A 13,374-nucleotide genomic window follows, 5' to 3' on the forward strand; every position below is an offset into this window, starting at 1 on the left:
AATAGGTTTAACACTATGCAGAGGTTGGACTCTTGTGCCACAACTTTTGATTACATCCGTCAGGGATAACCCTGAATCATCGTAACTCAGTACGCGGATCATCAACCCTAACCTTTCACTTATATACCCTAGTATAGGCACCTCTCTCCATGAGCTTTGCCTCCCGGTGAAGACAAACCGTCAACCCGGGAACTGCACAGGGCTTGGGTCTGACATTCACCTCATATTCACGTCATTTCACTTTCAACGGAGGCAGCCTCGGCATAACCCCTATGACGCTTGTTTAGAGGGAACCCATACTAAGATACATAAACTTCTAGTTAAGCCCTACCCATAATCAGGTATTGTGGGGGTACTTGTATAATTGGAAGGGTATCGCATCCGAACCCAATCATCAGTTTTCATCAAAATTCACCAAGTCATTCATGTCACATTCACCTTCAAAATCCTTCAAAGTCATTTAATTTCACATGTTCCCATCTAGAGTAGTCAATTTTATTTATTTAGCACTAGCAACTAGTCATGAGGGGTGCTATCTAGCTTTGATTGCTCTAGGCTAATTTTGATGCTCTTGTTCTATTCTAGACCAAGTGAATCATAAATCAAAAAGTAAACTTTGAAATACAATGAGGAAAATAATTGCAAGGTAAAAACATGGGATAGGATTATTAAACATAAAGTAACATGTAATGGTGCCTTGCTCTTGTAGAGCTTTGCATTAGGGTGGCTTGCAATAATATTAGCTTGCCTTGAGTGGGGTAGTGATCAAAGTTCTCTTCCTCCTCCTGAAAGTAGACCTCCTCCTCCTAGTACTCCTTGGTACTAGCGTCTATACACGAATACGAGGTATACAATAACCACACAAACTTAAATGCTAGACTAAACACACCAAAGGTTCACACAAGCTTATTCTAGAATCACATCATTCATGGCATGGTGATTGACTTTGTTTTTCCTTTTTTAGAAAAATAATTTCCTCTCATTATAATTATTGATTAGTATTTCTATTTATTTCTTTGGAGAAATACTTTCCTCTCACTGAATCTTATTAAGATTTTATCTCCTCAAATAATAATAAGGTATGAATATATGTTGACCAATGTCAGCACTTCATATTTATTATTTGGGAGTGTGATTTAAATGAGGTGCTACACCTCATGCATTTTAATAATAGCATGGTAATGATTTAATATCACTAAGTAATAAAATATGAGGTTCATTAGACCAAGGTCATTACCTCTTATTGAATTACTTAGGATCAAGATTTAAATGAGAGAGTAACTCTCATACTATTTAAACAATTTAATTTAGATGATTTAAATGGACTATAAATGGCTCCATAGCCATTGTTTTGGTCTAGTCCATGATCATACAAACAACTATGCTATCTTTTTGAAAAAACAATTAGAGTATGTCAAATGTGATTTATGAGAGTTGGAATCAACTCAAAATCACTTATGGTTGAATTTTAAATAAAGTTTGAAGTTTGAAAAGGCCCTGCCTTGTTATTTTTACTATTTGAATTCTACACTGTATCTGAGGGTGAGGCCAGTGTGGTTACTTAGATAATTTCATAAGCTTTCCAAATATATAAAACTCACAAAATTTGGTTCAGCCGATTTGAAACTATTTAAGTTTTAACAAAGCATCTGCAAGCAATTCAAATAATTCTTAAATTCGAATTTGAATGATTGGGCTTTGGCGGGAAAGGAAACTGGGCCGCAGCGGGGGAAAAGACTTGGGCCAGCCCACTTCGCATCCAGTGCGAGCAGGCCGCCTGACATGGTGGGCTCCACCTGTCATCGGCTATTTAAACGCGAAACGGTATGGCGAATCTGGGGCGTAGGATTAGAAATAGATCTAACGGCCGGCATTCATCGTCGTCTCCGACGAGAACCCGTGGTGCTGGCGGCGAGGCTAGGGGGTGGGAGAGCCTACCGGTGCTCCGGCGGTTGACGGCGAGGTGCGCGGCGACGTTGGCGTGGACGACGAGGCTCCTCGTACCGGCGGTGTCGCTCGAGGAGGCTCCAATCGACGGCGCCAATCTGCGGGTACTGGCGGGCTCCGGCGTCAAATTGGCGCAGCTCCGGCGATGATTTGGCTTGGGATTGGTTCGAGGAGAGGCGGAGATGGGAGGAGAAGCGGTGAGTGTGAAGAAATGAGGCACGGGAGTGCTCTATTTATAGAGGGGAGGAGGTGCTGCGGGTGCCCGTGGAGGTCAAGCATGGCACGGCGTCTCTGGTGCTCGAAAGGCCAAGGAGAGGATGGCGTGGCGTAGCTGGCATCATGGCGATGCTTAACGGCTACCTGGCGCAGCAAAAGGGCGATGGGATCACTCGCGATGATGAAGAACCTGCCACGGTACTGGCGGCGGAAAGTCGACGAGGACGACGACGATGGTGCATGCGCAGGGGCTCGAGCATGTCTACGGGCTAGAGGGTGTGCTGGTGGTGCTTGATGCAGAGGGAGAGGTGTAGGGGAGGACGGAGGAGATGGGTCGAGCCCATGCTCTGGCGCGTCCAGGGCATGGTGATCACGCCGGCTGGCACGCCTGGACATTCTGGGCGCGCTCTGGCCTGGCCAATGCCAGCCTCGCGCGAGCCAAGGCCGTGCATGGTGATGATCAACAAGGTCAGGGGATTCTATTGGACACGATTAAAGTGAATGGAGGGGATCTGAGATAGGGATGGCATGCTGGCGGGCATGGTGCACGGCATGGTGTTGCTTTAGCTCTCTCCAGGCTTTCATCATCAACAGCAAGTACTGGCATTTATGCAGGAGACACAGGGGATCAATGATCATCTCTGAACAAAAGAGGTTTAGTCAAAAATCCAGTGGACAATAGAGTGTGTGTTCATTTCGGATTTGTGCCTGCCAAGTGCTTGACACAATGGCCGCATGAAGAAAATATTTGAATTTTTCAAATCTTTTTGGTGGAGTTTATTTGAATATTCTTTGGAGTAGAATGGTGGTGGTGGTGTGCAAAATGGTGCTGGTTTGTGAAAAATCAAAATGTGGATGATCTTCTCTTTGCTTCAATGTTGCCACTTGTAATATTTATATTGGTCAATGTAAGCAGAGTCAACCCTGGTGGTCAACACAAGAATTGTTCATCTTGATATGGTCTTGGATGAGGTGGAAATAAGTGAGAGGTTTTAGTTTAAGAATCTTCTAATCCAGGGGCTCAAAGTGGGCATGATGATATAAAAGTTCAATTTGACCATTATCATATGTGATGAGATTTTGATATTTCCCTTGCTTTGATTTGTTTTTCTTTGATGCAAAAGTGTTTGTTATTGATATATTGGTGTTTCACAAGCATTGGTACAAGCCATGGTGGTCTTGGTTGATGATTTGCAAAAATGGCCATATGTGTATGTGAGTGATATTTGCATTTTACCATTTCTTTTATTTCTCTCTATTTGGGGTTCTATGATCTTGTACTAGGGTTTAAGCACATTAGATAAACACACCAATACTCAACATGGCAATAGCACACAAGAATACATGCACACTATGCATAGCACCATATGCAAATAAAAGTTTTTGTTAGTTGTAAAATTTGAGTAATTGAAATTCCTTTTATTTATTAAGTTGAAACTTGGGATGTTACACTTGGGCAATCCAGTGATGAAATCCATTCCTACAGAATCCCATTTCCATTCAGGGATCTGTAATGGCTGCAGTAATCCTGCGGGTCGCTGATGTTCCGCCTTGACTCTTTGACATATATCACACTTGGCTATGTAGCTTCCAATCTCTCTCTTCATTCCATGCCACCAAAATTGTTCCTTCAAATCTTGGTACATCTTGGTTCCACCGGGATGAATGTAATACATGGTATCATGGGCTTCCTTCAAAATGACTTGTTTCAACTCCGAATCTGCTGGCACAAATAGGCGTTCGTTGTACCAAAGAACTCCTTCTTCATCTTCGGTAAATCTCGGTGCCTTTCCTGCAGCTATTTGGCTATTGATTCCATCAATGCTAGCATTTCCTTTCTGTGCTTCCTTTATCTGACTAATCAGAGTAGGCTGGAGCTCAATGCTTGCTAGGGATCCTTCACTAACTCGCTCCAGTCTAAACTGCTCAAATTCCTGATGCAAACTAGGTTGCTCTTCTGCGATCATGGAGTTCAGTTGACACGGCTGTCTACTCAGGGCATCCGCTACCACATTGGCCTTGGCGTGGTGATAGTGAATTTCCATGTCATAATCCTTGATTAACTCTATCCATCTTCTCTGCCTCATATTCAGCTCCTTCTGCGTGAAAATATACTTCAAGCTCTTATGATCCGAATAGATCTCGCATCGATTACCCATGAGGTAATGATGCCATACTTTCAAGGCTAAAACTACTGCTGCTAGCTCTAGTCATGGGTTGGATAATTCTGCTCATGTTGCTTCAGTTGCCTAGACTGATATGATATCACTTTGCCTTCTTGCATCAACACACATCCAAGACCAATCTTGGAGGCGTCACAATAGACGTCAAATGGCTTGGTGATGTCCGGCATGATCAGTATTGGGGCTGAGGTCAATCTGCTCTTGAGCTTCTGGAAACTCTCTTCACATTTATCAGTCCATTCAAACTTCTTGTCTTTCTTCAACAGATGAGTCATTGGTCTTGCTATGCTTGAAAATCCTTCAACAAACCTGCGGTAATATCCCGCTAATCCAAGAAATGCACGGACTTCAGTCTGAGTGGTTGGGGCTTTCCATTCTTCAACGGTCTTGATCTTTGCGGGGTCAACAGCAATTCCTCCTGCAGACAGAATATGTCCCAGGAATCCTACTTCCTTTAATCAAAACTCACATTTGCTGAACTTGGCATAAAACTGATGCTCCCTAAGGGTATCCAGATAACTTCCAAATGTTGCTCATGTTCTTCTTCTGACTTGGAGTAGATCAGAATGTCGTCGATAAAGACAACGACAAACTTATCCAAAAAGTTCATAAAGATCTTATTCATGAGATTCATGAAATAAGTTGGGGCATTGGTCAGTCCAAATGACATGACATTGTACTCATACAATCCATATCTGGTGGTGAAGGCAGTCTTGGGGATATCTGTTGCACGAATTTTCAGTTGATGGTAACCAGTCCTAAGATCAATCTTAGAGAACACTTTGGCACCGGTCAGCTGGTCAAACAGGTCTTCTATCTTTGGCAGGGGTATTTGTTCTTGATGGTGACATCGTTCAATTTACGGTAGTCTGTACATAAATGAGTGGCACTGTCCTTCTTATCCACAAACAATACCGGTGATCTCCAAGGTGACGCACTTGGTCGAATCAGACCTTTGTGCAGCATGTCATCCAGTTGCTTCTTCAGTTCCACTAACTCTGCCAGGTTCATACTATAAGGTCTCTGAGCTATGGGTCCTGTTCCAGGTATTAACTCAATGATAAACTCGATATCCCGATCTGGGGGCATACCGGGTAGATCATCAGGAAACACATCGGGGTATCTACAGACTACCCTGATCTGATCCAAAGTTGGCTTGGCTAAACTCTGGTTGCAGGTGAACTTTCTGGGCAGTCTTTCAGACACGTGTTCTACTAACACTCCGGTGCTACTAGTCATGGTGATGGCCTTCTTGGCACAATCAATCAATCCATGATGTTTCGACATACAATCCATACCTAGTACTACTTCCAAACCTTTTGTTCCCAGAACAATCAAATTTTGCATAAAAATCTATTTCATGTATTCTGATGGGCACATCTTTGCAAATTTTTCTAGCTTTGGTAGTTGAACCAGGTATTTGAACTATCACAACGTGCTTCAAACTGATTGGTTGAATCTTACTAGTGCATGCAAAATCTTCAGTAACAAACGAGTGCGATGCTCTAGAATCAAACAAAACTCTTGCAGGTACTGAGTTAACAGAAAACATACCCAGCACGATATCTGGTGCCTCCTGGGCTTCTTCGGCATTCATGTGAAAGAGGCGGCCGCTGCGGTTGTTTGGGTTGCCTGGGGCAAACTTTCTTCCGGATGAGACACGGCGTTGCTGCTGAGCAGGTGCAGCGGTAAACGGTCAACAACGAGAGTTATCACCGTTCAATACCGTCGGTTGTATACACGATCGCTACAGACTGGGTCACTTGTGGGGGCCTGAATGGATGTTTGGACTGGCTGGGGTTGGATCCGATGCTGTCATAATTTATCCGGTTGGTAAGGAAGTTGAGCGATGAAAACATCCTTGCCGAAAGTAATTGTTGGTCTATGAGCGCTAGGTGTATCTATATTCTCCTAATTCCTTTATTAAGGTCAGCTTGCTTATGTTGGTTAAGAAAAAAATGTGAGTGAGAAAAGGACTGGTATAAATAGAAATGGAACTCGCATAACCCCTATGGACTCATGGCTTGACATATGACTGAGATAAAAAAAATCACAACGAGAGGTGAATGCTGAACCCAACAATACATTTTAATACGCGCCACACCTTATCTATTCTCTGAATTGCATTGGAAGAGTCAGCTTACCAACTGCCTGTTAAATCAAATCTCTCTTCTTTTTTACATCATATCTTTTATATACTAGTTTTTTCCGGTCATCTGCTTACTTTAGTAAGAAGCATTCCATCTGTCCCTTTGTGGAACTGGTAAAACCTTTGACAAACTCTATGTCACACACCCCTCGTTGTAGTATACGAAGATGGTCACCTAGGATAGGCAGACAAAGCTGAAACTTGTTAAGTAGCCATCGGAGACGCTACGGGAGAACCACCTAGATTGTGGTAAGAGACTTGATGATATCTTTCTTCAATGTGGGTTTTGATTTTCCCACGTTGAGCCCTCCCTTCCTTGCCTGAGATTGCATAGTTGCTCAGTCAGAGTCATATGCCGAAGGGTCCTCATTCTTGAATATGCCATGCCTTAGAGCAGAAAAGAATAATCTAAAAAAGAAAGGGGAGGGAAAAAGGGAGGGAAAGAGACACGTCAGTAAAGGGCTCGTCATTCATTCTTTTGAAAAGATAATCACTTATCCACTCATCCTCCCTTGGTTGGCTTGCTTGTGAAGTAGGCAAGTTCAGTTAATAAGCAAAGCAGATAAGTAGAAGTCGAAAAGTTACTCCAGTTAAGTAGATTGGCAGCATACATCAATATGCATTAAAGCATTCATGTCATCATCAACGGAGAGTTATTTGCTTTGGGCCACCCTCCTTTTCTCTTCCATCCAAGGCACCTCATTCATCCAATCTTCCTCACTTTGTTGTCAGACTATGTCAGTATTTTTTACATCTTTTGTGGACCTTTGTTGTATAGCATCGAGAAGAGAGTGTGCTTTCTATCTAGTTTTAGAGCTCAAACCTATCCCATCTATGATGATCCCTTCCCAATAAGTCCAAGGTAAATTAGCAAGGATCCGTATCGGAACTCCCATTTTGCCTGGCTAATCCGGACGGACCAATTTGAGTGAGAAAGTTGGTATCGGTACCTCTCAAGACAAACCTCTACCAAAAACAGATCTGGTAATCGGAGAACTTTCTAATGAAGACATAGAGTTTTAAAGATATAAGCTTGGGGTCTATAGTGTGTGCCCGGGCCCACTACTTCTGATTTGACTACCAACTACTCCCTTCGTTCCTTTTTAATTGACTCGAATTTAGTACAGACTCGAATTTAGTACAAACTTGTACTAAATCCGAGTCAATTAAAAAAGAACGGAGGGAGTAATATAATAGAATATAATATATATAATATAGGAAGATCTTCCAAGAAGGGTATCTAACGTCCGGACGCATGTCGTTGGGTAGGGTCATCCCTAGAACAAGATCGTCTTATTTGAAATGAATTGAACGAATAAGTAAGAAAATGGTAATCATCTTTTATTTAAAAGACCTTGAGTTATAAGCTGCTGCTTCGAGACTCAACTCACCATGTCTGCTGGGAGGAGATACCAGATAAGGCAAGTTTCATATGAGAATTGAGCCAATCACATCCCTATTCCTATCTTATTCACCTATTGTCAGTGGACACTCAAATCGAATCAAACTTTCTTTAGCAATTGCCTCTCCTATGGCGCATTCTAGAATTAGTGTTAGTCCGTGCGGTTGACTTATTCTTATCTTTAGCTGCACCGTAACAGGCTTATCTCGGATCATGTGAGTGAAGCCGTTGTGAGCTGGCATTAAGTCTGCAATCATGAGTTACAATCCTTTGTGCCACATCGAAATCCTACTACCGAATTCTAAGCTTCCCTTCCCTAGAATCTGATTACTCCAAGTCTCCAATAGCATCTAACCAATCCATTAACATGATTGCGTAGTGAGTTGAGGCTCCATCTTTATCATCCAACTCTTTCCTTCATCCGCTTCAATGGTAGTATTGTCCTTTCCTGCTCTTGGCATCGGGAATCTATGTATGAGTTTTTCAACACCTTCACTCAGGTCATTTACGTGAGCAGAACTTAGAATAAGAGCAAGGGTGCCCATCTAGGTAGTCTTCAATTTCTTACTTTAGCATAGGAGCGCTCTCCAAAGGAGCTGCAACGCGATCGTCCGCGGGAAAAAGAGTTGGATTCGTCCTACCTATCTAGATCCAAGAAAACGCTTCTTCTATGGTTGCTATACCCAGAGAGTCATGAAACTCGCATGCAACTTAGAATCTTATTCTTCCTTAGTACACGAGCGGCACGGCAAAGGATTAGGCTCCAAGAAGATATGTACCTGCAGGTGCGACTAAACCATCTGACATTTCAGTGCCTTTTGTTTCTTTTGAAACTGGTGGTAAACCTTTCTCTTTTGGCACATAGTCCCTTTTACTTGGATCTGGAGCCACCAAACTACCTTGTATCTATGTGAATCACTAATCGATCGGTCATAGGCCTGAGTCAGACATAAAATAGCTTCGATTTTCATTATCCGTTGTATCAAAATCAATAAGATGTGCCGATGTACAATCCAATTATTCAATAGAAGCCAATGCGGATGCGGATACTGCCATTCCTCAATAAAAGCGTAGATAAATTTGTTAAACAGGTGGCGCGAGTTGGTAATACTACAGACTGTGACCACGGGTCTACTGGATCGACTGTTTGATCAGATAAGGGCCGGTTCGATGCGTCACCTAAAGGGGTTATTGACCACCCTTCGTGGCATGCCTCTACTGAGTTCGGAAATCAAAAGAAAGTCTCAAGTTGCTCCTCAAAAAATGCGTATAGTGGCCTTCGTCGATGGGACCTCCAGTGTATGCGTTACAAGGCAACTAGCATTTTGTCATGGAAGTTCGTGAAAGAATGTTCTTGTTTTTCGTTGGAAAAACCAACGCCGACATCAAGACCAGTCTCCTCGGGAGCAGAGCTGAAAAAGATGGGAAATTCCAATGATTCTTCATTCATTAGAATGTCGATTCCTCAGAATCGCTCTTTGTGATGCTGCGGAACCATGGAAATTAGGATCTCAAGACACAGCAACACCTATGATGCAAGGAATCATTGACTTACATCACGATATCTTTTTCTTCCTCATTCTTATTTTGGTTTTCGTATCACGGATGTTGGTTCACGCTTTATGGCATTTCAACGAGCAAACTAATCCAATCCCGCAAAGGATTGTTCATGGAACTACTATCGAAATTATTCGGACCATATTTCCAAGTGTCATTCTTTTGTTCATTGCTATACCATCGTTTGCTCTGTTATATTCAATGGACGGGGTATTAGTAGATCCAGCCATTACTATAAAAGCTATTGGACATCAATGGTATCGGAGTGCGCCTCTTAACGAGGGTGATTTAAGTGAAACGAAATGTACCGGTGGTTCGCGAAGCATCTGGCTTACCGGTCATCTCCCATTCCCGTCGTCGAGAGACTAAAAGAACTATAGCATGCCAGAAACGGGGAGTTGAGGTGGTTAAACCTATACCCCGAAATGCTCCCAGCATAGGATCCTATGGTTTCATTCTTGTTATTGGTGGAGGTACACATAACTCTTCTCGGTGTGGTGGAGCGATATACGAAAAATAGATGCTAAGCCTGCAATGTCCGATAACGGGGCTTTAGTAGTGAATCTATCGGCACCACAGCAGTGGCATACAACTTTGGACCTAAGGGTCGGTCCAGTTACCTTTCGGAATGGGGGATCCCCGTTGGCAACAACCACGGTAGTAGTTGCAGAACTACTGGGCCAAGAGAGGACAACCTGTTGTTCCTGCTCCTCCTTCTTCGCTTCGGGGATGGAGGTCCTACGGTAGGTAAGAGCATGCACAAGCACTTGACCGAAGGGGACCAACGCTTCTACTCCTCCACCGAGGAGCAATTCTTGCGAGAAGCAAGGGATGTCGTGAACGGTGGGAGGTCAAACAAAGAGAATTGACCTCTGAATACAGTGATCCTATGATCTAGATAGACTCCATCCTTTTTTTGAGATAAGGGTGACTCAATAAATTGGGGGTGGGACCTGCTGGCATAATGCAGGCTGGAGCGTGGGAATTCGAGGTCTCATGAACTAGTTTTTTTTATGGACAAACATACTTTCCGGTCAGGCCTATGGATCCTTTTAGATCTACAGGCCGGCCGTTCACATGAGCATAGGGAATCTATACTCGAGCCTTCAACTTGCCCTTGGCAGGATAGGTGAGGAATCACTCTTGATCTGATCTATTGGGGCCTACAACTTCGCCAAAGCCGACTAGCATCCCTTTCCACTGCGCATTTTTAGAACAAAGAAGACTACTACTACAAAACTAAAGGATCGAATTCGCTTTCCGTGGTGAACTGGCCGTCCCATACCTTCATTTTGTCTCATGTGTGTTGAACATTGTCTTCCTCGGTTCCAGCTTCAATGATGTAGGTAGTGCTGGGCGAGAAAGGGTCCCCTCTTGCCTATTAGTAAGCGGGCCTTCGATTCCACCGGGGTCTTACGGTCTCATAGAGGGGGGAGAACTACCTAACTAAAGAAGAATAGTGCTCTTTATAAATAAGAGTAGGCGTGGAGAGCTTTTTGCGGGGAAACTTGCAAGTCAAGTTTGGGGGGAGGCGGGCGTCGACCCAACCTTATGAGTATTCGGACTATAACAGTTCCGATGAACAGTCACTTACTTTTGACAGTTATACGATTCCAGAAGATGATCTAGAATTGGGTCAATCACATTTATTAGAAGTTGACAATAGAGTGGTTGTACCCGCCAAAACTCATCTACGTATGATTGTAACACCCGCTGATGTACCTCATAGTTGGGCTGTACCTTCCTCAGGTGTCAAATGTGATGATGTACCTGGTCGTTCAAATCTTACCTCCATCTCGGTACAACGAGAAGGAGTTTACTATGGTCAGTGCAGTGAGATTCGTGGAACTAATAATGCCTTTACGCCAATCGTCGTAGAAGTAGTGACTTTGAAAGATTATGCGGATTGGGTATCCAATCAATTAATCCTCCAAACTAACTAAACCGGGGAAGCTGAAGCGGAAATGCAATTCTCGGGTGAGGGAATGGCGAAGCTCCAGGAAGGCTTCGCTCGCTGATGTCTACGTGTGCTTTTATTCTTGTAGACAGTGTTGGGCCTCCAAGAGCAGAGGTTTGTAGAACAGCAGCAAGTTTCCCTTAAGTGAATCACCCAAGGTTTATCGAACTCAGGGAGGTAGAGGTCAAAGATATCCCTCTCAAGCAACCCTGCAATTAAGATAGAAGAAGTTTCTTGTGTCCCCAACACACCTAATACACTTGTTAGATGTATAGGTGCACTAGTTCGGCAAAGAGATAGTGAAATACAAGTAATATGGATGATTATAAGTAGTAATTGCAATCTGAAATAAAAATGGCAGCAAGCGAACATGTAGCAGAACTTGTTGGAAACGGTGTTTCAATGCTTAGAAACAAGGCCTAGGGATCATACTTTCACTAGTGGACACTCTCAACAATGATCACATAATTGAATAAATAAATGCTACTCTCAAACACTCTCTTGTTGGATAACAAACACCATTCATTGTGTAGGGCTGCAAAAGCACACCTCAAGCTGGAGTAAACAAGCTCCACAACGTCATAAAGGAATCACACACGATGCACACACTGTCACCATCACACCGTGGAGAGTGACTCCGGAGTTCATATTAAAGTAACCTCTAGAGTGCATAATAGACAAGAGTAACATCTACATATTCAACTAGATTACAAAGCTCATGATCACATAAAGATCACACCATGGGAGAGAGAGATGAACCACATAGCTACCGGTAGAGCCCTCAGCCTCGGGGGAGAACTACTCCCTCCTCATCATGGGAGGTAGCAACGGCGATGAAGCTGGCGATGGAGTCGATGGAGATGGATTCCGGGGGCAATTCCCCGTCCCGGCGGCTTGCCGGAACAGAGATTCTGTCCCCCGAAACTTGGCGTCGATGGCGGCGGCGCTACGGAACTCTTCGTGGAATATGAATGGATTATTTAGGGTTTTCGCGTCTGGGGCAATATATAGGCAAAGGGGCGGCGTCGGTGGAGTCCCGAGGGGCCCAACCCACCTGGCGGCGCGACAGAAGGTGGGGTCGCGCCCCCTATGAGGTGGCCAGCTCGTGGCCCCCCTTTGTCTCTCCTTCGGACTCTGTGAAGCTTCTGGAAAAATAGGGACGTGGCCTTTTGTTTCGCGCAGTTCCAAGAATATTCGCAGAAGTAATTTTCTGGAACCAAAAACAGCAGAAAACAGGAACTGGCACTTCGGCATCTTGTTAATAGGTTAGTCCCGAAAAATGCATAAAAATGATATAAAGTGTATATAAAACATGTAGCAATTGGTATAATATAAGCATGGAACATCAGAAATTATAGATACGTTGGAGACGTATCACTCGCTCGCTCAAAAAGCTCTAACGCTTGTTTACGAGTGGAGTGCATAAGCCCTTATCGTAGTAGGACAAGGCCTTACTACACGAGCTCGTAAGTCAAGCACGGAACGAGCCTTGTCTACGAAGCTTCGCTTCATCATCTTGCTTGCTTCTGGCGAAGCTTAACGCACTATAACATAGGCATGCATGATGGTATGGTAGGAAGACTCCTTTTAAGGCCGACCACTACATAGGAGCAATAGGAAGCCAAGCCGTCAAAAGGAAAGGCGAGCAGCGCTTATTGCAATAGCAAACAGCCTACTTATAGCCCTATTTATACCTTTCTCGGGGACATCAACGGGCCTTACAAACTCAATAAATTGCAATTCTTCACCTTTTCCTCAGACAATGGGAATGCATTTTCTTACTTGATTGACATTGACAGATATGTGTACCACACCGAACAAGAAATATGTCATATGCCTGATGTACCAGCCAAGCTAGCTCTTTTTTCTCAGTTCCCTTATCCTTAGCGCAAAAGTCAAAAGAAAATGAAAGATAGTTTGTATTTATTTGGTTTAGTTATAAGATTCATTATGATTACTATGC

At 43.5% G+C, this 13,374-nt stretch overlaps 1 protein-coding gene across 1 annotated transcript; it reads left to right on the plus strand.

Annotated features, from left to right (window-relative positions):
- The first annotated feature begins 9,331 nt into the window (after window positions 1-9,331).
- LOC127321049 (cytochrome c oxidase subunit 2) lies at window positions 9,332-11,397 on the plus strand. The gene is made up of 2 exons (XM_051350095.1): window positions 9,332-9,719; window positions 11,003-11,397. The coding sequence occupies exons 1-2, from the start codon at window positions 9,332-9,334 to the stop codon at window positions 11,395-11,397; spliced, it is 783 nt and encodes a 260-aa protein (XP_051206055.1).
- The last annotated feature ends 1,977 nt before the right edge of the window (window positions 11,398-13,374 follow it).

The sequence above is a fragment of the Lolium perenne genome, unplaced genomic scaffold (assembly GCF_019359855.2).
Source record: "Lolium perenne isolate Kyuss_39 unplaced genomic scaffold, Kyuss_2.0 unplaced18, whole genome shotgun sequence".
Classification (NCBI taxonomy): domain Eukaryota; kingdom Viridiplantae; phylum Streptophyta; class Magnoliopsida; order Poales; family Poaceae; genus Lolium; species Lolium perenne.